Source organism: Orcinus orca, chromosome 1 (assembly GCF_937001465.1).
Source record: "Orcinus orca chromosome 1, mOrcOrc1.1, whole genome shotgun sequence".
Taxonomy (NCBI): Eukaryota; Metazoa; Chordata; class Mammalia; order Artiodactyla; family Delphinidae; genus Orcinus; species Orcinus orca.
In genome coordinates this window covers 40,802,392-40,829,625 of record NC_064559.1, presented here as the reverse complement: position 1 = coordinate 40,829,625, position 27,234 = coordinate 40,802,392, and the positions used below count along the sequence as shown (strand labels likewise).

At 35.5% G+C, this 27,234-nt stretch overlaps 1 protein-coding gene across 10 annotated transcripts in view; it reads right to left on the bottom strand.

Annotated features, from left to right (window-relative positions):
• Window positions 1-10,097: 10,097 nt before the first annotated feature.
• Window positions 10,098-27,234, bottom strand: part of RCOR3 (REST corepressor 3) — a 50,205-nt gene continuing 33,068 nt past the window's right edge. For 4 of the 10 annotated variants that reach the window (XM_049701479.1, XM_049701484.1, XM_049701493.1 and 1 more), the window contains 3 exons: window positions 22,151-22,208; window positions 13,146-13,387; window positions 10,098-12,686 (listed from right to left, as the gene is read on the bottom strand). In XM_049701479.1, the coding sequence (XP_049557436.1) occupies window positions 12,342-12,686; window positions 13,146-13,387; window positions 22,151-22,208 (645 nt within the window). In that variant the 3' untranslated portion in view covers window positions 10,098-12,341. Of the gene's footprint in view, window positions 12,687-13,145; window positions 13,753-15,502; window positions 16,003-22,150; window positions 22,209-27,234 lie in introns of those variants that run through there. The other 6 variants (XM_049701489.1, XM_049701491.1, XR_007473278.1 and 3 more) reach the window with 5 other exon arrangements.

Genomic DNA, 27,234 nt, shown 5'->3' with positions numbered 1-27,234 from the left:
CTGCCCAGCATGCTGCAAATACAGCCCAACAGTAAACAGCAGGTTTTGTAGAGTTATATTTCCTCTCACTGGCTAGAAACACAATGTCTTGTATGCATATATGCGGGTATGCTCGGGGCCCTGGTACTGTCATTGACTATGCTTCAATTGTCTCTTCAGATCCCTCTCCCCGTCAACTGAATAAAGCAGCCAGTTTATCCCAAAAGTGATATCCAAACTTTAAATATGATGAAATCTCATGCTGGGGTAGATAGTGAATCTTTTAGTAGTGGGAAGGGGAGGCTGCACAACTCCAGGGCTAGGAGCCTAAGTGGGAAGGTAGAGGAATTTTAGATGGGTGATAGTTGGAACTCAAGGACATGTTGCTAGTTCCCCTTGTTGGTCACAGAATCCTCTGCAGGGTGTCTGGGAGAATAGAGAAAACAAACCCTGGGACCTAGCCCAGTCTGATGAAGGAGACATTATCTCGTTCCTCAAGGACTTGAAGATGGATGGGAAGGACAGGACATAAATATACATTAAATAATGTAAACAAACATTAAAATACTTGCAGATGATAGCTAACATTAAGTTTTATTATACACCAGGTACTGTGCTCAGTGCTTTACCCATATTTACCCATTTGATCATCAGCCCTATTTTATAGTTTGGAAAATTCATCTTTTGAACACTTTGCCCCAAATTGCAAAATTCTTAGTTTGGGAGAGGTGGGATTCGAACCTGGGGAGTCTGGTTCTTGCAGGCTCTTAGTCACTACGCCACCTTGCCCCTCAAAGAAATGGTTGGTGTGACTTCAGACAAAACAACTTTGAGAAGGAGATGAATTTTAGCAGTTTTAGTGTTCTCGAAATACTTGCAATGTTATAAACAATCCAGTTTTCAAGCTAAATTCCTCTAGAAAAATAAGGGCAGGTTGGACTATTCACTAAATTTTTGCACAGAAGAAAAGGGATAAACTTTGAATCTGTTTATTCTAAACACCTTAAGATTACCCCCAGACTTCAGACATGGCTTTCAGCTGTTTAATTTGCTGGATAAATTGATAAGAATAAAAGATGGCAGCCTTGGCTGTCAATGGAATGATGGTGTTGATGGAGTGGGGAGGGCGCCACCTACTGGAGTAATGGATGGATGCATTATCTTCGTTGGGCTGACCTTTTGTGCAAAGACTGATCAATATTGTGGGTTAGTTAGAGCAGGATAAAAGGTCATATCTTCTATCACGGAAAGATCAGTGAGATCATATAAGGGGGAAAAATCCTCTCCTTGGGCCTTACATTGCACCTCTAACTTCAGCTGCAAGTTAAAATGGAAAGTCCTTGCCTGTAATGGAACGACACATGGAAAGTGTGATAACAGCAGCATACCCCTCCCAGGCAAAAAGCGAAACCTCAGGGTACTGAGCACATAGAATGCGCACTTTCTCATTAAGTAGGTCCTGCCTTGAGACAATAAATGAATGAATGCCTGTGGATTTTCTGTATTTAACTTCTTAATCCAGTGATGCGAGGCTCCTTTGCTTTCATCAAATAACCTTTATTCAGCTCTGCTTGTCAGTGTGCTGACCACCACAGAAGAGAGGCAGGGAGTGCTGGGGGAAAGGGGGCTTCTCCGAGGACCGATGTAATTTTTTTAAAAAAACTCCTTTTCTGGACTTCCCTGGGAGCGCAGTGGTTAAGAATCCACCTGCCAATGCAGGGGACAAGGGTTCGAGCCCTGGCCCCTAGTTTGGGAAGATCCCACATACCCCGGAGCATGCGTCACATGCCCCGTGCGCCAAAACTACTGAGCCTGAGCTCTAGAGCCCGCGAGCCACAACTACTGAGCCTGCGTGCCGCAACTACTGAAGCCTGTGTGCCTAGAGCCTGTGCTCCACAAGAGAAGCCACCGCAATGAGAAGCCCGCACACCGCAACAAAGAGTAGCCCCTGCTAGCCACAACTAGAGAAAGCCTGCGCACAGCAAAGAAGACCCAATGCAGCCAAAAGTAAATAAATAGATTTACTAAAAAAAAACCTTTTCCAAAGACTTTTTCAAAAGGTACATCCATTGTCTGGATGTATCACAGTTTGTTTATTCATCCACTTACAGAAGGACATCTTGGTTTTTTCCAGGTTTTGGCAATTATGAATAAAACTACTATAAACATTTGTGTGCAGGTTTTGGCATGAATACACATCTCATATGTACATGCATCCAGCAGCGGCACTTTTAGCTTAGTAGCTCAAAAAAAACCCATGTTTCTTTTGTTCTACTTGATTCACTCTATTCTCATCTAGGCTCAGTGCCTATTTGAAGAAAACAGACTTATGTTGTACCTGTATTTGTTCCAGGGGGTCCCCCACTCAGTACACACAACTCACCCATCCCGTTCTCTGTTCATGGTCTGATTATCTGATAGTCACTCTTTTTGTAGGAGAAACGAGATTTTTATTATTTTAAAATTAGGCCTGCTGTCTTCATTGTATGCTTGGCTAAATGTGAATTCTGTCCATTTTGACAGTACCTTTAATAAGATTCACACATGCAAATTCCCATCAGTTTTTGGAAAGACATTTTAACATTAATTCTGCCTAACATTAATTCACTGTAATACATTAAACTATAGATTTTAAGTTGTTATTTAACCTTAGGAACCATGAAGTAAGATCAAGAGTTTGATTGGCATGATTTGGCTTTGTTAGACTTTGTAATAAGTTGATAACAAGGAAGACCTTTCTTTTTTTTCTTTTGGTATTTCTTCTTTTTGAGAATGGTGGCTACGCTGTATGAAGAGATTTTAAACAACGCTCTTATACCTTGGTTAACCACATCTTCTGTTTCACAGAAAACAAGACAGAAGAACTAAGAAGGAAAGGCAGAAGCTCAGGAAGGGATTAACCTGGGAAAAATTGACAAATAAAGTTCAAATGTCTTTAATTCCAACCACACCTCAGTATTCCATGACCTTGCCCCTCTGTCCTGAGAAATCCCATGTGATCTTCTGTGGGCACAATGGGGACCTCTAATTATGGAAACACTGGAGTCCCTATTGCACATACTTTTGTTTCATACTTTTTCCTTTTTTAAACAACTTTACTGTTATACTTTCAATACCATTCATCCAATCAATGAATTTTAGTAAATGTATACAGTTTTTCAACCATAGCCATAATGAAATTTTAGAACAAATCCATCACCCCTTGTCCTTTTGCGGTCAATCCCCACTCCCAGCCCTGGACTCGGGCAAGAGCGGATCTGCTTCCTGTTTCTATAGTTTTGCATTTTCTGGAAAATTTATGTAAATAATCATGTACCACTTTGTGTCAATTGGCATAATGTTTCTGAGGTTCAACCATTTTGTTGCACATATCAGTAGTTTCTTCCTTTTAATTGCTGCATAGTATGCCGTTGTATAGATACACTACATTTTGTTTATCCATTCACCAGCTGATAGATATTTGGATTATTTCCAGCTTTGGGCTATTATAAATAATGCTGCTATGAATAAAAGGGACAGAAAGAATGCTGCTGTGAATATTTGAATACAAGTTTTTGTGTGGACATACATTTTCTTTCTCTTTAGGTAGACCTAGGAATAATTTACTGGGTTGTGTTGTACATGTACATTTAATCTGCTGGAGATTGCCAAACAGCTTTGCAAAGTGGCTTATCACTGTAGCATATTACATTTCTACCGGCTGTATGAAAAGGTTCCAGTTTCTTCACATCCTTGACAACGGTTGATATCGTCAGTCTTTTTAATATTAGCCATTCTAGTGGGTGTTATACACACCTTGTTGTGGCTTTACTTTGCATTTCCCTTATGATTAATGATGTGACATCTTTCCATGTGCTTATTTGCCATTTGCATATCTTCTTTGACAAATATCTTCAAATCTTGTGCTTATTTTTTTTTGTTCTCTTTTTATTGACTTGTAAGAGTTATTATTATTTAGTTCTAAGAGTTCACATACATTCTGGCTTTGAAAAGATCTTTTAAAATCTTGATGAAATCCAATTTATTAATTTGTTTCTATTATAGATCATGCTATTGGTTACATTGTTTCTCCTATATTTTCTTCTAAAACTTTATAGTTTTAGATCATACATCTTGGCCTATAATCCGTTACAAGTTAATTTTTGTGGGCGGTGTGAATTTTTTTTTTTGACATCTTTATTGGAGTATAATTGCTTTACAATGGTGTATTGGTTTCTGCTTTATAACAAAGTGAATCAGCTATACATATACATATATCCCCATATCTCCTCCCTCTTGCGTCTCCCTCCCACCTTCCCTATCCCACACCTCTAGGTGGTCACAAAACACTGAGCTGATCTCCCTGTGCTATGTGTCTGCTTCCCACTAGCTATCTATTTTACATTTGGTAGTGTATATATGTCCATGTGGGGGGTGTGAATTAAAGATCATCCTTTTTTTTTTTTTTCCCATACAGATATTCTATCCTTTCTGCCATTGAATTACCCTGGCACTGTCATGGAAAATCAATTGACCATATATTTGTGAGTGTATTTCTGGACTCTATTCTGTTCCATGGGTCTATGTGTCTATCTTTACACTGATATCACACTGTCTTCATTACTGCAACTTTATAACAAGTATGGAAATCACTTAGTGTAAGTCACTCAATTTTGTTCTTTTTCAAAATTGTTTTGGTTAATCTAAGTTCCGGGTTGCCACTTGTTTTTGTAAATAAGTTTTATTGACATATAGCCATGTCTGTTCATTATGTATTTTCTATGACTGTTTTTGAACTACATTGGTAGAGATGAATAGTTGCAACAGGGACTGTGGAGACTGAAAAGCCTAAAATACTTACTGTCTTGGCCATTTAGAGAAAAAATTTCCTGGCTTCTGGCCTAGGTCCTTGCAATACCATATAAATTTTGGAATTAGCTTGTCAATTTGTACAAAACAAAGCTAAGATTTTGATAGGGATTGGGTTTAATATATAAAGCAATTTGAGGGGAATTACCATCTTAACAATATTGTTTTCCAATTCATGAATATGTTATGTCCCCCCATTTATTTAGGTCTTCTTTAATTTGTCTCAGCAGTATTTTATGTATTTCAGTGAACAGCTATTTCACATTTTTGTTAAAATATATTGTTAAATATTTTATTCTTTTTGATACTACGGTGAGTAAAATTGTTATCTGGATTCTATTTTCAGACCATTCATTGTTAGTATATAAAAATACAACTGATTTTATATTGATCTTGTATCCTGTGACCTTCTTGAACTCATTATTCTATAAGTGTTTGCAGGTTTATTAGTATTTTTTACATGCAAGATCATGTCATCTACAAATAAAGACAATTTTTGTTCTGCCTTTCACATCTGTAAGCCTTTATTTTTCTTGCCGTATTGAATTGGCTAGAACCACCAGTAAAATGTTGACTAGAAGTGATGAGAACAGGTATCCTTAGCTTGGTTCCAATCCTAGGGGAAAGCACTCAGTTAAGTGTAATATTACTTATAGGCTTCTTGTGGATGTTTTTTTATCAGGTTGAGAAAGTTCCCTTATATTTCTAGTTTTTTGAGAGTTTTTATCAGGAATAGGTGTTGGATTTTGTCAAATGTCTTTTCTGTGTCTATTGTTATGATCATTTTCCTTTTCCCTTTATTTTATTAATATGATGTATTGCAATGATTCTCAACTGAGGGGTTTGCTCCCTGAGGGACATTTGGTAATGGCTGGAGATATTTTTGATAAACTGGAGGTGGGGGAGAGGATGCTACTGGCATCTGGTGGATAAAGGCTGAGGATTCTGCTATACATCTTACAATGCACAACAAAGAATTATCTAGCCAAAAATGTCAAAAGTGCTGAGGTTGTGAAACTCTGGTATATTATTACATGAATTGATTTCTTTTGTTAAACCAAACTTGCATTCCTGGGATAAACACCACTGGGTTATGTTCTGCAATCCTTTTACTGCTGAATTTTATTTGCTAATATCTGTTAAGGATTTTTGCATCTCTGTTCATTAGTCTGAAGTTTCTTTTTTTTTTCTTTCTTGTCTTTATCTAGCTTCAAATCAGAGTAATAATGCTCTTATAGAATGAATAGGGAAGTGTTCCTTCCTCCTGTATTTTCTGAGTTCATGTAGGCTTGGCGTTATTTCTTAAAGGGTTTGATAGAATTCACCAATAAAGCTATGTGGGCCAAGACTTTTTTATGTGTGAAGACTTTTTTAAAAATTAATTTATTTAATTTATTTATTTTTGGCTGTGTTGGGTCTTCATTGCTGCACACGGGCTTTCTCTAGTTGTGGCGAGCAGGGGTTACTCTTTGTTGCGGTGCACAGGTTTCTCATTGCGGTTGCTTCTCTGGTTGCGGAGCATGGGCTCTAGGCAAGCGGGCTTCAGTAGTGTGGCGCACAGGCTTAGTTGCTCCGTGGCACGTGGGGTCTTCCTGGACCAGGGCTCGAACCCATGTACCCTGCATTGGCAGGTGGATTCTTAACCACTGCACCACCAGGGAAGCCCCTAAGTGTGAAGACTTTTAATCACAAATTCAATTTCTTTACTTGATTCAGATTTTCTATTCTTTTTGAGACAGTTGTGGTAAGAATTTGTCCATTTTAAAAACATTTACAAATTTGTTGATGTAAAGTGTTCATAAGGTTCCTTTACAAATACTTTTAATTTCTGTAGGTTATGTAGTGATAATCCATCTTCCAGTCTAGATTTTGATAATTTGCACAATTTTTTTCTTGATCTAACAAATTTTCTAACTAATGAATTTTCTATTTTGTTGATCTTTTCAAGAAGCAACTACTGGTTTCAGGGATTTTTCTCTATTGTTTTCCTGGTATCTATTTCATTTATTTTAATTACGATTTTATTTCCTCTCTTGTGTTTACTTTAAGTTATATTTACTCTTTTCTTTCTAGCTTTTAAAGAAGAAAGCTTAGATGATTGATTTTATCTTCCTATATAATATAAACGTTTAAAGCTATCAACTTCCTTCTAGGCACAACTTGCTACAGCCATTGATTTTTTATATACTGTTTTTACTTATATTCAGTTCAAGATATTTTCTAATTTCTCTTGTAACTTATTTTCTGACCCATAAATTATTTAGAAATGAGTTGTTTAATTTCCAAATATTTGAGAATTTTCCATATTTCTGTTGCTGATTTCTAGTTCCATTGTACTTAGAGAACATATTCTGGGTAACTTGAACACTTTTCCATTTATTAAAACTTGCTTATGGCAAAGAATATGGTCTATTCTTGGAAATATTTCATGTGCACATGAAATGAATGTTTACTCTGCTGTTGTTGGGTGGAATGATCTATAAATTTCAATTAGGTAAAAGTGGTTGATAGTGTTGTTCAGATCTTCTATATTCTTACTCATTTTGGGTTTTCATGTTCTATCAACTATTAAGAGATGGGTATTTAAGTCACTGACTTTAATGGCAGATTTGCCTATTTCTTCTTGCAGTTCTATCAAGGATCCTCTTGATGAATTGGCACCTTTATCATTATGCAGTGAACATCTCTCTGACAATATTCCTTGCTTTGAAATCTTTGTCTGACATTAATACAGTCACTCCAACTTTCTTTTAATTGTGAAGATGGTATATATTTGTTCATTGTATTTGTTTCTATTGCTGCATAACAAATTACTCCAAAATTTAGCAGCTCAAAAGAACACTCTTTAATTCACAGTTTCTGTGGTGTTAAGAAATCTGGGCACAGCTTAGCTGAGTTCTCTGTCTCAAGGTCTCTCATAGTCTGCAATCAAGGTGTTGGCTGAGCTCTAGTCATCTCAAGGCCCAACTGGGGAAGGATCCACTTCCAAGCATACGTGGTTGTTGGCAGGGTTCAGGTCCTGGCAGGTTGTTATTCTGAGGGCCTAATTTTTCTGCTGGCTGTTGGCAGGGTGCTTGCCTCAGATCCTTGCCACATGGGCCTCTCCAACATGGCAGCTTGCTTCATCAAAGCATGCAAGCAGAGAAATCTACTAACAAGACAGAAGTCCCAGTCTTTTAGCCTAACCACAGAAGTGACATTTCATCACCTTTGCTGTATTCTCTTGGTCAGAAGCAAGTCCCTAAGTCCAGCTCGCACACAATGGCATGAATACCGGGAAGCAGGAATCCTTGGAGGCTGCTCCATATCCCTCGAATTTGAGGTTATTATGGGATCCTTTTGAGAATGTCAGTGTTTTCCCGCTCTTTTGCCTTCGCGGAGTTGGAGCTTCTTTAATTCTGAGGTTTTTGTCATAAGTCTGTCTCTATCTGCTGGTGGCACCTTCTCTGGCTTTCCAGCACTGTTAAGCACTATTTCTGTTTTTGTATTTCTTGTCATTTCACCAAACTTTGGGGTGGGAAGAAAAATAAATAAGCTGAGGCACAGGGAGGTGAAGTAACTTCAGTGGAGTTGGAAGAGTCACCATGGTACAGGGAGAACTTTTTATATATAAGTCAAGTGACAAGTCCCTCAACAATTCTGATTGTTTTCAAATTCTCTTTTGGAAAGGGCACAGCATGTGAACAAAAATGGCCTTGGGAATAAAGGCCTTTTGAAGCCAAATCCTGCAAATTACGAAAGCTGCTCTGGGCAGTAAGCTAGATAGATACCTCAAGAGATAGATATCTTGTGTTGTGGTATTATTCAGGATCTTCTTAGTTATCGGTAATTGTACCTTATATATTTAAATAAAATTAAATTAAGTAGAATAAAAATTTAACCTTTCTTAAAATAATCCAGAAAAAAAAAGATAATTCTATAAAGCATTCTGGAAGATTACCCTTCATGCCATTTACAGCGTGAAGACTGCTCCTAGATATCTCCACTTCACTTTCCCAGCATCTTTTTCTGAGACTGCTCACCCAAATTCCAGCTTTAAGATTGTAAAGTTTAAGTCACCACAATGCAAAGAAAGACCCATTCCTTATCAATAGCCTACTTTAAATCTGGTATAGACAATTTGCAAACATCTCAATCCAACACTAATTTCTGGTCTTCATTGTTTCTCTCTTAAGTGTTCTTCTGATAACAGAAGAAGGGAAGATAACGCCACATGGCCTCTTAGACACAGTCACACATTTAGGAACATTCCTCTTAATGTTTTACTCCCAAACTCCATTGTTACTAAAATTTATTGTTGCAGAACATTCCTTCACTAAGGCAGTTAATCAAGATTTAACTTGGGAGGAGTTACATGTGACCTATTTTTTCTCCTAAGAGAGGGCAGTTAAGGTACCCCCACAAATGCATCAAAAAGTGAGGTACCTTCTTGTAGACATTTTATAATATAGCATGCTTTCTCAAACTTGGTTCTTGGATTCCTTCTGTATTCACTTACTCTGTAATCTTATGAATGATATATCTATAATGAATGTCCAAATTAAAAAACTAATACACACTTTCTTGTTTCCTATTATCAGAATGTATTCATCATTTATTTCAGGAAAGCACAGAGATCCTCCTTTGAGTTCTAAGTCAGATTATTATTTTTGAGGAGACACTGACACCCCAGTGTTAAGTGATCAGCAGTTACTAATATCCATGGATAATATTCTTTTGATAGCAGGAAGAAACATTAAAAGAATACAACATATTTAATAACTAAACTTGGTACTTTAACCAAAGTATTTGCAACATTCTTAGTATAGTTGAAAATCATGACTGCCAGGTTTTTTTGGCTTGTTCTCTACATCTATTCCTAAAAAGAATGTAGGCCTATATTAAGACAGAATTTGACGTTCTTTCACCTTTATTTTACATTATATTTTACTCACTTTATTATAAGACTATTAAGAAAAAGTTTTGATCATAACCTACTTTTACCTCCATCGTATTACACTGGAATTAAATCATATAGAAAAATAATTTTTATTAATATCACCAGATGTATCAACAGCGTGATTTATTTTTAGTTACGTAATGAAAAAAATACTTGGGTGTAGATTTTTTTTTAAACTGATAAACTTGAAATTAATGAAATGGTCATTAAAAGATTTTCAGGTTTTGCTTTTTTTTTTCCTTTTTATAAAAATCAGTATTTAGAATTTCACAGTGAAGAGGTCCTAAATTTCTCATACAACATGAAATTATATAAAAATAGAAGACATACACATCTTTAACTCTTTAATCCTTTGATTAAGCAGCAAGCATATCACTCTTCCAGGCCAAACACTGCTTAAACAAAAAAGAAAAATAATGACGTGCAAAATATTTACAAAATATGCAAAGCACACAATAAAGACATCTCACTATATACATGTGTCATATTACTAATGAAGCTAAGATTTTTCTACTGTGTGCTCTAGTGTACGTAAATCAAATTACAGCACATCCCTCAGATACAGCACCTTTGCCCATGGTTGGGATAGAATGGATTTTAAATGAATCACAATATACTTAACAGCTGGACAGACGCTGGTGCTGACCAACTTGACTCACATATCCCACACACTGTATACTGAAGGTCTACTGACAAGAGACAAGACAATAGAAGCTGTATAGTATGCACATATGCAAGACAATCTAAATACTTTAAAAAATGCTTTAGATATTTTCCTTTAAGATATATAACTGTCCCCATGGCTATTAAAGTAAAAATAAGTATAAATTCTTGAATATTAGGAATTTTAAATCATAAGGTGATCCAATGAGAGAGAAAGAACACATCCTGGAAAAAGTTTTAGATTATGCCAGCAGTTAAGGTCCTTATGGAAAGAAGTGGTCTAAACTTCAAAATTAAAACTAATCAATGGATTTAAGTCAATAGCTCGTTAACACTTTAGAGCCAAAGGTAGGGACTACCCAATATTTGGGGAATATATGACATCTCGAAATATAAACTAGGGCCTTTGATGTTGACCATTTCGTGAAATAGTTCTAAATGTGAGAATGTGAATGTGCAAACATTTAGCTTAAGTTCCACTAGTATAGCAATCTAAGAGATCTGTCCCTTTGCACAGGTCATGATTCCAATATGAAATCACTGTATCAAAAATATTAGTAATACATTGTTGAAATACTATCACTTGTAAAATATTCTTTGTAGGTGCTTAATGATTATGTGTTGAATTAAGAAGACTTGAAATTATTTGTTTCTTTATAAAAGGGGTCTCAGCATTTTAAGTTAACAGCACAATTGTGACAATATACTGATACATCTTTGGATAACACAGAACAAATTCTTAAATTTATTTTATGAAATAATGTTGATGATTTAACCCTAAACCAAACCCAGAAGTACAGGTCAGCTGCAAGGAATACACAAATGCATCCAAATAGTACAATAGAGATTTATCAAGAAAACATCCTTTATATTAAATACAGACCATATTAATAAGTCTGACGGCAATTTAAAGTTCAGAACCTAAACACAAAAAGGGTACTGTAAATAAATGCTTCCATAATCACTATCTCCACATAACTGACAAAATATAATTCTCTTCTAAAGTCCCCAATGTAGGCAACTACTACTTAAAAGCAGATAGCATTTAGAAAGATTAAAAAAAAAATCAAAATTAACTCAATTTTCAAGGAACTTAAAGACACTGTACTTTAACAGATTAAATCCTCATTTATATGTAAAATTATTATTCCGATCCTCTTACTACTGCAAGACGGCAAGTCAATGACCTTTAAGCAAGGACTTTGCACTAGGACCCCTAAACTGTGTGTTAAAGAGTTAGCAGGTTCAGTACATTCTTTGTGGGTTCATATAATTGCTTTGCAATTGATTAAATTGCTTTCTTTTAAAGGAATATATTTAAATTCCTTTAGGAAAAAAAGCAAGAGTTTTTGAAAAAAGGGATATGCAGCTATAATTTCTTAAATATGCATTAAATGAACATATGTCAAAATCTGAAATGCAGGCTATCTATTCTTGCACTCCTAACATAGGAAAATGTTAAAAATTAAATTAAAGAAAAAAGAGAAAAAGTCGAACATCCTTAACTTATGAAACTTAAGGAGTTTTCACAATTCCTAAGTCAATATTCCTGTACTAAGAGCCTTGACTATGAAGAGGCAGGAATATAAAGATTCTCAATAAAATAAATACAGTAAAAACAAAACAAAAACCCTCGGTATATAGAATACTTAATCTCTTTTCCTTTAATGAGATCATGTCGCTGAATGTATACTCTAGAAAGGAGGCTAACTGTAGGCTTTCTGTTGTATAACATTTCAGTTGCGTGAACTAAAAAATTTCTTAGGCATCTACTTATGCTAGCCCACTGCCACAGAACTAGTTTGCAGCCTCAGTATCTAGGAAGGATTATTCTTTCTTCTTTTGCATCAGTCAGGTGAGCACTGGTATAATGATGGGGTGAAAAGTTACTGCAGCTCTGTCCAATTTAATCTTAGTGCAGTGAGGACTGTGAATCTGTCTGAATTCCGATAAGTGATGGTGGCTGTTGACCACCAACTGTGGACAACACTGGTCTTGGGTTTAGACGGGGTGGCATAGAATTAGCAGGGCGAATGAGAGGTGGTGGAGGCTGATTTAAAGTTGGCCGGGGCTGGATGAACCGAGCCTGCTGCTGGAGTGGAGGAGGCTGCCGGTGAAGAGCAGGGGCAGCAGGCAGTGTTGGACGAAGAAGTGGTGGAGGCTGGTTCAGAGTGGCAATGGGGGCTGTTGGTGTTGGAGTGGATGATGGGGCAGGAGGTGATGGACCCAGAGTCCGAGGAGCCTGTGGGGTCTGTGCCTAGAGGTGAAGAAACAAAAATACACGTATGAGATGACAGTTCCTAATGAACTTAATACAATATAGTTTGGGCTGTCACAGGAAAAACAAAACAAAACAAAAACATAACACCAGTGTTTTTTGGAAGCACAAGCTTCTTTTATTTTAAACAAAACAAAACAAAAAACCAAAAACCGAAAAAGCAACGAAGCTACCAAACAGGCATCTTTATTAGTAAACAGCTTAACACTGGAAATAAAAATAAGACTATGAAAGAACAATACACTCTCCATTCTTCAAGGATCAGAACTTAGCATGTCATTATGACTTAAGAGTCACGAGAGATGCACCACTGAGTAAGTGTATTGTCAACCTTTCATGCTCATTTTGCTAGTCCTCTGACAAATTAACCTTACAGAACACCACACAAAATGGTGATTCCTCAACTCATATTAGCTCAAATTCCATACACAAACACACCTCCTCTTCTTCATCAGTGCTCTTCCCTGATGGCACATTAGAAGCACTTTTTGTCTCCTCCCCTAAAGTAGAAGCATCACCATTAGAAGCCTGGGTTCCTTGTTCTGCTTCCCACTCCTGCAATACCTCCTCTAAGTTAAACCGACGCCTGTAGTTTACAAAGAAGTTCTTCACTTGGCCAACAGTCTTGTTGCCAATTACATCTGCAATAGCTTGAAAATCTTTACCATATTTGCGGACACCTGGAAGGCAAAGTAAATAATACACCTGTGAAGGATCAATAAGGAGAGCTGTGTGTACTATACATCATGCACACACACAAGATACCAGCAATGAAAATCCTTTCTGATAAACTCTGCTCATTTCTCAATTCTGAGATAGAGGCTAAGATATCAGGGTCACAGATGAAAACTATCAATTATGTCATTTCATCGAGCCAGCCACTTGCCTTCAACTGAACAATCAGAAACTTACCATTTTTTACATACTCAGTTATTTTCTCCAATCCTCTCTTGAACTCTCAAATACAGTCCATTTATTGTAAAGCATTGAATTCTTTGTTCCATCCTCAATTCCACATTCATTTATTTCCCTAGTAGCCAGTCACCTAAATTTGAGCAACACCGTTTGTAAACAAAACTGGATGGGAACGAACCATCTCTTTTATCCCCTCAATGGACTGAGTGAGTAGTCTTAGGGTTCCCCCATTAAGAAAAGCATTGTAATTTTGGTCTTAACACCAACTTCAACATAATTACTTGCCTATCTTACCAGGTACCAATGAAGAGAAATGAGATAAGAATTTAAATATAAAAAGCAGGAGAATCATCACAATCTGATGGACAAAAAAAGGGGAAACTATTTTTCAGAGTTTGTTGGATTTTAACTCACCTAACAGTTCTAAGGACTGTATATATGAAGGATTCCTAGATATGCTCTGTAGGCTAAAGAATTAGGGTATAATAGTGACTACTTGTAGATACTTGTGCTTATCATCACTACCTTAAATTTAAGAAGGATTGTACATTCAGTTATTAAAAAACCTAACTTGCATAAAATTATGGAAATTTTATTAAATGAGGGATAATATTTGATTTATGAACTTGAGATAGTCAATTATGCTACAGAGTTTAAAGTGAGTTTATATACTCAGATGGACAATAATTTGCTCTTAAGGGAATTCTAAAAGAAATTCACTGACTCATTCTAGAAAGAGATGCACTTAGCTCAAAATATAAAAGCTGTCAAAATTTTTATTTTACAATTTGATAACTGCTTTTTAAAATACCAGAAAACAGTAACTCATTAATTAGAGATGAGAAAGGAGAAAAAAAAATATTGATGTCTATGATATTGAAGTCTGTAGTTTAACCTAAGCAGCCAGAAATACAGGAATTTAGATAAACTTAACATGTATACAATCACACATAAGAGAATAATATAAGGACATAGTAATACCCCAGCAGAAATGCTAGACATATTCTTACTGATAGCTATTTGGGTGATACACCTATTACCTAAAGCACCAGCATGATATAACTCCTGTTCTTAAATTCTGTGCTTATTTTTTATTGAAAACTTGGGAGTAAGTATCTCTTGCTACATTCAACTTGCTAGGCTTGACTCTATGGGGAGTTCCTTTCTCTTAGAGCATTTTGGGTAGGAGGCCTGACATTATTAAGCTATAACCATATCCCATTGTTAATACAGAGTTTTGGGTTTATAAACTATGCTCATTTGCTCTGTTCTCAAAGGGAAAGACATATGCATGACAACAAAGTAATAATGATACTTAAACACTACTGATAATATTTTATCTTATATTCTTTTACAATATAAATGAATTTATATTCTCTTAAATCCATGAGCTGATTTCCAGTTTGAACTTCATAACTGAGTATAAATTCTAATGGTGACTAGGTTCCACCAAGGGTTTATCTGGCAATAAGAACCCAAGGTCATTTCGTATGAAGAATTACTGCTGCATACTCAAGTACTTCTCTACTACTTGTACTTTGGAAAACAGCAACTCAACTTGAGATGACTGCACTGAAAAACAGATACTAATTGGAAATCACACACAGTGTTCTACCAGTGTACTAATTTTCATGATGGATATTTAATTTACATTCTAGAAATGTCTAATGCTACTGAATACGTGAGCTTAGAAATGAAAACCTTAAATAAATCTAGGATTAGATCTGCTATATTCTTAGCAAGAAGTCACATTAAGAGTAACTCTTGACTCCAAGTCTGACAATATTACAACCCTCCGAACACCCATTTGTTTAGCAAAATACACTCTAAAACCTATCACTAAGCTGTCCCCAAGTCTAACTCCACTATATAACTGTCCCCTCTTCTTCTGACTCTTATTTTTTTTTTTTTTTGGTCTTCCACTTTATTTTCTCTTGCTCCATAGACCTTGTCACTAATATTGTTGCATTTCCAGAACTGCATGCCCCCAAACCAAAACTACTTCCTATAAGAACTTTAGTTTACCCAGACACTTTGGATTTTCTTCAGTTCACCTAGGTTCTGAGTCACCTAGGTAAGTTTATCATTAACTTGTGTATGCTAGTCTCGCATCAACTACTTTGCAAAGTCTTAAGGCTCAGACCACACTGCAGACTTCTGTAGTCTGGCTAAGGATCTCAATCATGTCCTGAGAATAAGTGGGTCCAGATATTAATGTCTTTAACCTGCAGGATGGCTGGGCCGGGTCTGGAAGAGCTAGAGCTCCTTGGCAGTCTCCTCTGGACAAACAATAGCCTCATCTGTCTGCCTCAGTGTGTTATGAAATTTTTCATAATTTTCTCTGTGTTCCATGATGTGAAAAAAGTTGGAAAGTACTGTCCTATGGAATACAAAGTACCACCAGCATTACTACAACGCAGAGTACAGAGGAAGTGCTCAGGAAATACGACTGATTTTTCTCCTCCATAGGGCTTCATTCTATTATTCTTCCCAAGCTACAAGAGTCACATATGGCTGACTTCTTTATCACTTTCACATTCCCAGTGACGTTGCACATTTTGGCTACAAGGTGGAATTCTTAAGCTCTGTACTATGCCTGATAACTAGTCAAACTCTAGTGAAACATCAAATGAAGACTTAATGGGACTGACTCCTTCCGATGAATCCCCAGGTAGGCTTCTGGAGGTCAGCCTCGCAAGGTAGTGGTGCTGAGCAACCATCTTTAACAACCTATGATATCAGAGCTACTTTGTTACAACTCGTACCTGAGGAAAGGGTGGTCCATTCTTTTTCCACAGTTTATAAAAAACGAGGTCCATCGTATCTCATATTATATCCCTCATAAGAATTGGTGCTAGAATGACTTAGGAAGTTCTTACTACAAAACTTGAAATTTCTCCTTCATTTTCATCATTAAATACTGCAGGTATGAGAATTTTGCTATCCTTTAAAGAATGTTCACCTTGATAAAAATTCTAGGCACAAAAAACACATAAAATGGGAATGCTAATATTAATGACCTTGAAAACCCAAATTTGTATTCTAATGAAGGATCAATTTCTCATGGATTTCTTCAATAAACAAAATTTTTTTTTTTTTTCTGGTACGCGGGCCTCTCACTGTTGTGGCCTCCCCCATTGCGGAGCACAGGCTCCGGATGCGCAGGCTCAGTGGCCATGGCTCACGGGCCTAGCCGCTCCGCGACATGTGGGATCTTCCCGGACCGGGGCACGAACCCGTGTCCCCTGCATCGGCAGGCGGACTCTCAACCACTGCGCCACCAGGGAAGCCCAATAAACAGATTTTTATGGTCTGAATTATATCCCATATCACAGGCTGAATCAATAAAGTAATACTGTGAGACAATAAGATAGCACAACTATTCCTAATTAGTAACTCTATTTCCTTATGTGAAATACTATCTCTATCACTTTTGATTGACAATTCACTAAAGGTATCAAAAAGTAAACAAGTTAAATCATCTAATCACTCATTATCTCATTATGAAATAACAAATAAATGTAGAATACTTTTTAAATCTCTCTAAAACAAAACAAAAAAAAGATTAAATCTCTCTCACTCCTCCTGAAGATATAAAAGGCTTAGGTCCATCTGAACCACGGTTTTAAATTAAATTTGTGACCTTTAGGGCAAGAGGTCAGTTTTCAAAGGTGAGTGGGAAACAACTTAAGAGAACCCCAGAAGAGGGAAATTAAATATTTCCCAGGGAGAGGAAAAAATTGTTTTCAGTAAAATTTCTAAATTTCATTTCAAAGTTACAGTGAAACAACATGGCTTCTACACTGGCAGATGAAACGGTATAATCTTTATAATATATACTTTTAAAGTTTTGTTTGGGAATTAATATAAAAATATAACTCATTAGGATATTGTGTTATCATTATTTTATTTTCCAACCAGTGTTCTATATTACCCAACCAAAAAACAATTTGTATTTTTAGAGCTTTGGGTAGTAAAATAGTAAGTTCAGGAGCATTTGTAATATGGTGTTTCCCAATTCTGGACATGGTATGTAGACGTTTTTCTATTTTGACAGAAAGGATATCATAAATCTGCTTTCAGTACGTTTAAAAAGTTATTTTTAAAATCTTATTTTGGACTCCAAAAAAAACCCAAAGCCAATATTACAGTGACAAGCTACTTCTAGATATAGGTAATGAAAATCTGGGGGATATTTTTTCCTGCTTCTTGCACAAATGTCTTAAAGTGAGCATGTACTTAGTATAATTGGGAAATATTAATTTTTCAAAAATCTATTTTTGAAGTAAGAATACAGTGACATCTAGAAACTCCAAGGATATGGTTCTTTCCTATCAATAAGAGGTTAATTTTAAACTCAAACCATTCAGGAACATGCATTTCTTTTCACCTCCTGTAAATCTTGTCAAGAATTCCCAGTAAAGAAGGTAAAAAAGATATCAACAGCAGTGGGACAGTGATTGGTGCATCTGGGCAATGGCTAAAAGTCCAAATCATATATTCTCTTTCCAATGTCTAGCCTTTCTCTTCTGAAGCTTCCCATCTTCTTGCTACAAGTTAAATTCCATCCCCAAAATGCTGGGAATTTTGAATCATTAATTATCTGAAGCAAGTGCATCAGAGGGTTGACAATTATACTTTTGGGCCTCCATTCTTGTGATATCAGTTATAACAGAAGAACCTCTCTAATGCAAACAGATAACTTTTAGATGGAAATGTATGAATCTATCTCCACCTCCTTTTGATCATTCATGTACTGAGGATCATGTAAGGATCGTTGCAATCCTTATGCCTTAATCCATAGCCAAATCTCTTTCCCCCCCCTACGTTAGGGACCATTCTAGCTTTTTTTAAAGTAGGAGATAAAATTAGGAAGAAGACAATTTCTAGACTTGCAACTTCATTGCTCCTAAAAAGGAATGAATGTATAAACTATAGGGAGAGAGGTAAAATTTTTTTTTTTTTTTTGAGAAGGTAAAATTTAACTGTAAGCATAACTCACTTGAACACAGTTCTGTCATTTCCTATTTTATATGAGAGGGCAAGTAATATATAAAAAAAACCTAAAAATTAAAGTTGATGCCTTGATAAAATTAGAAAAATTTTTTGTTGTTTATCCTAATATAGCACAAATATTGTAGTTGGGAAGCATATTTTTTTGTTTGTTTTTTTAGTTTTTTACCACTAATGACTAAGAAATGAATACATTTAAGAGGAGACATAAAATAAAAATGTCAAACATTGTATACCATGCTTCTGCCCCTATACACTTTAAAAAGCAGATGTTTTGCACTATCATTTAAATGTATTGTTACTTTTTGAAAACAGATAATAATTGTTCCATTTTACATGAAAAAAATACACCTAGAATCTAATTCTTTTCTTAATTCTTGCTTAATAAGGAATGTTTATCATATGAATATCAAGACTGATTTTAGGATAATTTCTAAAAGCACCATAGATTAGAAAAAAATATTTATATATATGACATAAGCTACAAACAGGGGTATTTCACCATTAACACAAATATGTGAAGACTATAACTGGTCTTACTGTTAACTAATTTGTTATAATAGAAAATTTAGATACTCAAAGCTGAAACAGATTACAGAAATTGTAGAAATACCATTCTTGGTAAGTATTTTAAGAGGATTAAATTAAATTAAAGCAGCATTTATAATATCCCACTTGGGGACTCTCGAAGAATGCTACTGAAGTTATAACACAGTTAGAACTAAAATCAACATAATAAAGTGACAGATTACACAAGTAAAAGCAGACATTCCTATCTGGTCTGAGCATGATTTCCCCCCCTTCCAAATAAGGGAGAAAGAAGGGGAAATGGCTTATTTATTTATTTAAATATTTGTTGTTAAAATAATATTTATTTACAATTTAAATGGCTAGTACTTAGTTAACAACAATATGAGCAGATGGAAGTGGGAAATATATATTTAAGCCCTAGGAAATGATCTTAATATACTTATTTGGTTTTCAGAATTACAACAAAAAGTTTATTTAATAGTAGAGTTATAAATCTCACTCGTGACACTAGAGTCAACATTTCTCTCTCTAGGTCACTGTAATGGTCAACTATGAGCAAGATAAAATAAAGCATTTAACAAATGAATGTCAAATCAGAATCTATATGTAAAATGTCTTGAATAGACAGTGCTATATAAATTAAAACATGTTAGTATCAAAACATAAATGATTTGAAACTGAAGTGGCCAGAAGAATAATATCATGTAAAGGCTTATCATAAATAAAGATTAAAAAGAAGAAGAAAAAACCAAAAACAATTACCTGCTAAGATAAGTACTTCTGGATTACACATGTTAAAATAAAAAGTGCAATTGTGTACCTTAACCACACTGAGACTCAGGTACAGGTGACATTACTATACGATTATACTGTTTATAAGACACACTTTTGAGTATTATATAAATACATGGGCACATGAAGCAAAGATGGTACTTTTTAATTCTCCCTAAAATAACTATTTTGGACACAAATAGCTTAGCTTTGTTTTATTTTATATAACAAAAACAAAGACAAAACCCAAAACAAAACCCTAAAAACTCAAAGTGAAAATAAAAATTTCCCACACAGAGTCAAAATAAATATTTAAATAAAAACGAAGACATTAACATACTAAGAGAGTGCTTTCAAAATCCTAAGAACATGAATCTTTCCATACAAATTGCTCCATTAGTGTAATTTATTTAAGGACTACTTTTTAAACGGGCATAAAAATATGACACTGAATATCCCTCAGGAGAGAGGAAATGTTTGATTATTTCTATAAATACTCCATTCTTGTAATATTTATAAGCTGAAATAATGTCCACATATATAGCTCAACTCCATATGTAAATCTTTCCATTGTCCTTCTCTTGAATGCAGCTTTTCATAATATCCAACCCAGCCATAAGATTCAATGGATCCTACCACTTAAAGGAGTACTGTAGAACAATATCAAATCCTGATTCTGTACATACAGAGAAAGATTAACCCAGACTTCCTAGCCGATTCTCTTAAGAAAACCATTTCACTGGGATAATTTCTTATATGAAGAGTACAGGATTAGTATACTAACCTTTAAGCAATGAAATACTGGAAGACGGGGTTAAATTCTATAGGCTACTCTGATGAAGGGAAACAGTCAAACCATCAGTCAAACCAATGCCTACTCAAATAACTATGTTAGAGCCATAAGACATAATTCTAAATAAATATGAGACAGCCATTGAAAATACTAATTTTTTAATCAAAAATTTAAATTGTCAGTTTTTAGTTTTAAAACAGCTATTATTGAACATTATAAACTAATTAAACTTTGTTCTGACTCATTCAGAAACTTAATTCTACAATTACAGATGTGCTCAATGCACATCCAGCACCCTGCCTCCATCAAATCAAGTATTTCTATTTATGAAATGACTGTATACCAAAGGGAAGGCTGACATTATCTTGTTGGCACCCTCCTGTGACATTTTCAAGTCACACTGTGTGAGTAATTCTTACTCTAATTCAAACTGCAGAGTCATCTATTAATCAATCTTTAACTACATTATTCTCATATCCGAATGATACTTGCACAACATTTTTGAGTTAAATATTTTCTCTATGTTTGAATACTTGGAACTATTTTTAAAGGTATATGTTTCACTGGGGCCCAACCCTCTTATAGTAGTTAACCTAGACAAAAAAGCTGTTAGTACTCAATACAGAGGGCTCAGCCAGGAAGAAACAAATTGTAAACCAAACTTAAATCACACAGTCAGTCCTGCAGATAGTTCATCTTGAAAGGGAAAAAAATCTACAACACTGAATTAAAACATACAATATGCCCTTCTTTAAGTAATTCAAATACAAGAAAATCTAAGATTATAGTGCAATTTGCCCATGGGTATTCATATTACAAAAAGTTTTCTGCCATACAATTCATACAACAAAGCAGTCTTATAAATAGTGCATTTAAAATTGTATGTGTAGATACATATATCTTAAGTCTCTCTTTTGTATAAATAGACATATTTAAAGTCAGGTTTTGAAGCATTCAGTGGCATATCTCTTAAGTAAGTTATGGTACACTGAAGGTAAAGCATATCATTAATATTTTCAGTACCTGACATTTATCAAATACAGAGTAATCAGGGAAACCAGAAACATAAATTAGTTTATGCTTTAAGTAATGAGTTATTGACTGATACAGTAAGAATGAACCCAACTGCAGGAATACTGAAGTAGAGGCACGGAGAGACCATGACTTGTTCAAGCTTGTCACCACCATCATTTATTTAGTGCTGAGAATGCATTACATGCTGTTCAGGACCCAAAATGCACACAGGCTCAGTATGTCACATCCACAAGTACAAAACAGAATTCATGCTCACCAGGACTTTGTGGTGAACACAAGACCCCTTTCTTGATCCATTTCTAAACGAAGGGAAGAACTATGGTAGTCACCTTTCATGACAAGTTAAATAATTATTAACAACAGTAACTGCTTATCTTTAATATACCTTGCACTGCTAGAAGCTGCTCCTCTGTGGTCCAACGGGCATTAATTTTCTGATTTGACTACAAAATTAAAGAGAAGTTTCCTAATGAGGATATGAAGACAGACATTTTTCCAAAGTGCTTATTTTTTTTAAACTTTTCACCAAATCACAGACAAGAGATTACTAAAACTCTGATTTATGAGGATTTCATTTTTATAAGAATTAAAAAATATATTCTGAATTACCTTTTACCAACACAAAAAGATAATGAAAGGGAAATGTACCATTTTGGGAGAATGAACAACATTCGCACTTATACTCTAGGCAGAGATATCAAAACTGAGAAAATCTATTAATCGCCTATTTTCCAACTACAATGTTCCTATCATATGTTGCAGATGTTAATTTTAGCCTAGTTTTAAACATTTAAGAGACTTCGTTTTCTTCAGAGAAGGATCTGTGACTCTCTCTAAAATTTCTTCTCTTCATATTTAGATTAAACCTATCCTCACTCCATCAAAAACAGTGTTGCATAAATTACCATAAAACTGTAGATCAGGCCTATGCCCTAAAATACTTCATTTCTAAAGCAGAGAGTGACCCACTATAAGAATAGATTTTCCCCCCAAGACCTCCTACATTCTTTCCAGTATTTTTGTTTAACAAATTTCTAAGTTTAAGATTTTTACTATGGCAGCATTACAATATCAATTAAACAGCTAACCAAATTTCACTAGTGTATACCCACTGCTGAGTAATCAAGAACCTTTGGCAGTAGATGGAGGGACAGAAATAAGTATACCGGCTTACAGAGGTTTGCAGTAGAAACTGCCCAGATAAAGTGGCCAATGTAATACACGCACATGCTGGGCAAAACAGTAACAAAGGCTTCCTCTGAAAAGGGTGTTTAGGTCTTATCTCACTTGTTGTCTTAGCAATAAGAGTTTCCACAGTACACAGCGGTTCTGGGTAACACCAACTTTCTCACCGTGAGTGAAGAGGTATAAGCAAGCATTTGGAAGAAAGAATGAAACAAAAATTCTAAAAAAAATTAGGAGAGAAGAAAGAAAAAAATAAAAAAAAACACCTATAGTAAAGGAGGAAAAAACCTAAAACACAAAGCACTGAATTCCAGATGATGAGATTATAAAAGGATAGCAAGGCAGGCCAGGCAAAGACTGGATAAGCCTCCAGATTAGGATACCGGTGATAAGGTAAAGGAATAACAGTAAACAGGCAAAGAGAAAGAGGGGAAATAGGACATACAGAAGCAGTAATAAGGGTGAACCAAGGCTAAAAAAGTGAAAAGAAAAAGGAGATGACAGAGGAAAAACTAGCAATTAATCCCCCAAGAGGAGTAACAAGAATGAAGTAGGAGCTAATATTTGAGTTAATACTCAGGCAATCTGATGCTACCGTGGCTGTGACAGGTAGACAGAAGAGGCCCTTGGTACCCAAGGATAATTGGTACTGGAACCTATTTAAAACAGGTCCAAGTATTTCAGAGTAAATGGTTAAAAAATAAAGGGTTGATTGTAACTTGATCTGAAATATGAAACTAAAACTTAGGAAAATTAGCTCAGTAAAAAATAGTCACTGATTCCACTTACATGCTTTAATTTTATTTTTTGGCATACCTCTTCTGACTATACAATGGTATAACATTCTCTAGCTTTGCAATTTACAACATGAGCATAGCATATAGGCCATTTTTGTTTTGAAGACTTCAACAAATTTCTCTTAATTCTTTGAAACCGCCCTTAATTCTTTGTTACTCAAATTATTCTTCTTTAAAGTGCTTGTCTCAGTCACCATCCTCTTTTTTTCCATTGTTAATTCTGCTAGATACCCATTTGTCAACAATTTTGCAAATGATTAAAGTCATTCTCGTGTACTTTCATAGACTTCATGAAGTTTCACATCTTTTGCAAGGCTTACAATTTCATTTTGTATTTGCATTGTATTAGCAAGAGAGTAACAGAGAAGGATGTTGCTGTGATGGACGGGAAGGACAACAGCTAGAGTTAATTAGGGAGAATTGGTGAATAGAGCCTAATTTTATAGGTGCTCAATTCATTAGTGAATATTTTCTTATTTGGCAACTTTTGCTTCTCCATGTATTCCTTAGATTAATGAACATTTGGATACTAAGGATCTCTTGTAATACTACATTGCAAGTTGTTCTTAGGATTAAAGTTAGGATACATGTAGAACATCTAGCACAGTGCCTTAGCAGCAGAAATTGATCAATCGACGTTTGTTAAACCTGAAAGGCATAAACTGGAGGAAAAGGTGTCGTTAGTGAAAAGAGAATAAAAGGTGAAAGAGAAATAACAAGCTCTATGAAGACTTATTTATCAGTTTACAAGCATATCAGGAGATGGGATGAAGACGAATAACTATTATTAAAATTAAAAAGTACAGAGTACACTGGGGGTTCAAAGACGAGAGGGAAAAGTCAAAATGATTAGAATACGGAAAACGGAAAGTTGAAGGGACTGGAGTCTGAGGTGGGTTTAAGAATAGGAGAAGTTTCTGAAAGGCAAAAATGAGGAGAAGGCATACCATTACAGGGAACAAGAGGATTTTTGCCAGGAAGAAGTGATAAATAAGCCTGGAAGGTTGGTGATACTTAACTAAACCAAAATACAGTAAGGACCACTTTTGGAAGTGTCATAAAAACCAAGGTTGATGAGTTCATACTAGATTTAATAAGCAGTTGTGCTGGGCGGGGGGTGGGGCAGTAAGGAGCAAGGGGAGAAGGGTAGGATTATGAGCAGAGTAAGACTTTAAGCCTAGAAAGCTGGGAGAAGGGTGATGCTGTTAAGGATTTAGGATTTGGGAGATGTGGGAAGGCAAGGCTAAGATGAGGAATTTAACTTGGGATACACTGAAAAATGGTATTAGGCAGGAGGCTAAAACAGATTCATCTATTCAAACACTTTTTTTTTAAGTGTCTGGAAAATGTTTATGAGGGAAAACAATGGAGTCATCTTACTAAAACCAGCCTGTGAATTTTTTTGCTTTTTTTTTTCCCTCCCCAAATTACTCTTGAAATGTTCTTACAAAGGTAGCCACGGAGACAGGCACAGTCTCTCAAAAAGTCCACATAGCCAATTATTCCTCCAGCATTGGAATGGGCCACTAGTTTCTCAGTCAAATCCCAGATGAAGCCTGTGGCTCGAATTTAGGATAGTACTGAATGAAAAATATAAATACTTATTTAAATACTAGAATATCGCTCAGTTCAAGGAAATGCTCAGGAGGCATATGGAAGCTAAAACTGACTAAAGGAATGGTGGATTTACAGTTTCCAGCTCATAACTGCTCACTCTGGGGTATACACTCAATAAATGGAGTTTAGGCAGAATTGCCAGTACTACTGCATTCGCTATTACTACACATACTCTTTTTTATTTGGCTGATAGCTATGGTTGAATTTATGTCATTTAAATGTACATATGATATGACTTTAATATAGCAAAGTGATGAGACTGTATATTTCCAAACAGAAGAGAAATGCATTCTGAGGATAAAAATTTGGAGAATGTCTTTATTTATGTAGAGAAAGAAAAATTACGGCTGAGAAGGGAAAATAATAGTTATAAAAGAGAACATAACTTCTCAAAAGTTAGAGGAAGAAGGAGGTCATCACTATGTGAAGGGCTCAGAAAAAGGCAAGGGAAATGAGTTAGAGCTGTGGAATTTGGTCATTAGCACCAATATTAATCTTTAAGAAGATGCTTCAGTGGAAAAATGCAGAGGGGGAGTTGAAACTGTATGGAATTTAAAAGTCTATGTGTTACAAAATGGAAACAGTGGAAGAAAGGGAACATTATAGGAGAAAGAGAATCAACATTTAAAAAATACAAAGGATTCCTTTACGTTACTGATTTTTATATTTTAGACCCAAGAAACTTTGGTAGAGATTTGTTTAACTTAAGGAAAGGACAACTAGACTATATCTAGGAATCTAAAACTGTGTGGTAGTAATGGTGAGCTATGAGGTACCACTGAGAATATTCTTTTGCAGCAAACCCCAGTCTGAAATACTGTTGTTTTAAAAATAATAAAATATTAATATAAAACAATCCAGTATATAATAGTAACGATGATAATGTAGAAGGCCCCAAAGAGCCATCTAGAACAATCTATGACATCCTTAGTGAATTCAGCATCTTTACTACATCCTTCCCCTGCTAAACTGTCTTCACATCTTTCCCATTTTTGTCAGTAGTGGATTCATACTACCTCTGACTTGGAAGAGTTAGAAAAGGTCACCGCTACTCAGTGTTGAAAATTCCATCCAACATCCATAATGAAAGGATGTCACACACCTATGCATGAAAATACCCAGACTGGGAAATTTTTAGCTTCAAAAAGCACTCCTTTTTCAGTTTCTTCCTTCCTAGATTCATTAATCTCCTTGCCCCCCACTTACCTCCTCCCACAACAAATCAAAGCATAACCAAACATACCACTGCTCCCCACAACACTCTCACATACTTTCCAGGAGATACAGTAACCTCTACTTTGCAATGTTCTCTAGATTTATCACTTGCTGTCCATTCCTACAACTAATACCTGACACTACCCAGTACCCGTTTACCATTTACTTTATCACTCACATGCTTGGTATTTTAGCAGCTCTAAAGTTTCTAATGTATCTTGTAAAACACTGCCAGGATACCTTTTCCAAAATAAAAATTTTGCATTACATCCTTCCTAAATTGAAGAAGCTATAGGGCCTTTCCATTTGACTTAATTTAAAAGGCAAACTTCTCTTCCTAGCTTTCACAAAGACTTTGTTTTCACAGTGTTCTTGCCCACTGACCTCTATCACAAAGAAGTCCCTGTTAAACTCAACCTCATTAACATCTCTCATACACCCTGTGCATTCATCCTCTGCAACCAAGTTTGCCTTCCCAAGTAGACAATATGCTTCTTGAGAAAACATTGTTTTATACTTCCACTGAATTCTCAATAGTAATTAGCACAATAATGAGCACATAAGAAGTGCTCAGGGAATATCCAGTGCTTTTATTTTTCCCCACTGTATTTATATTTTGAATGTACTGCTCAACACCAAACCATTGTTCACGTTA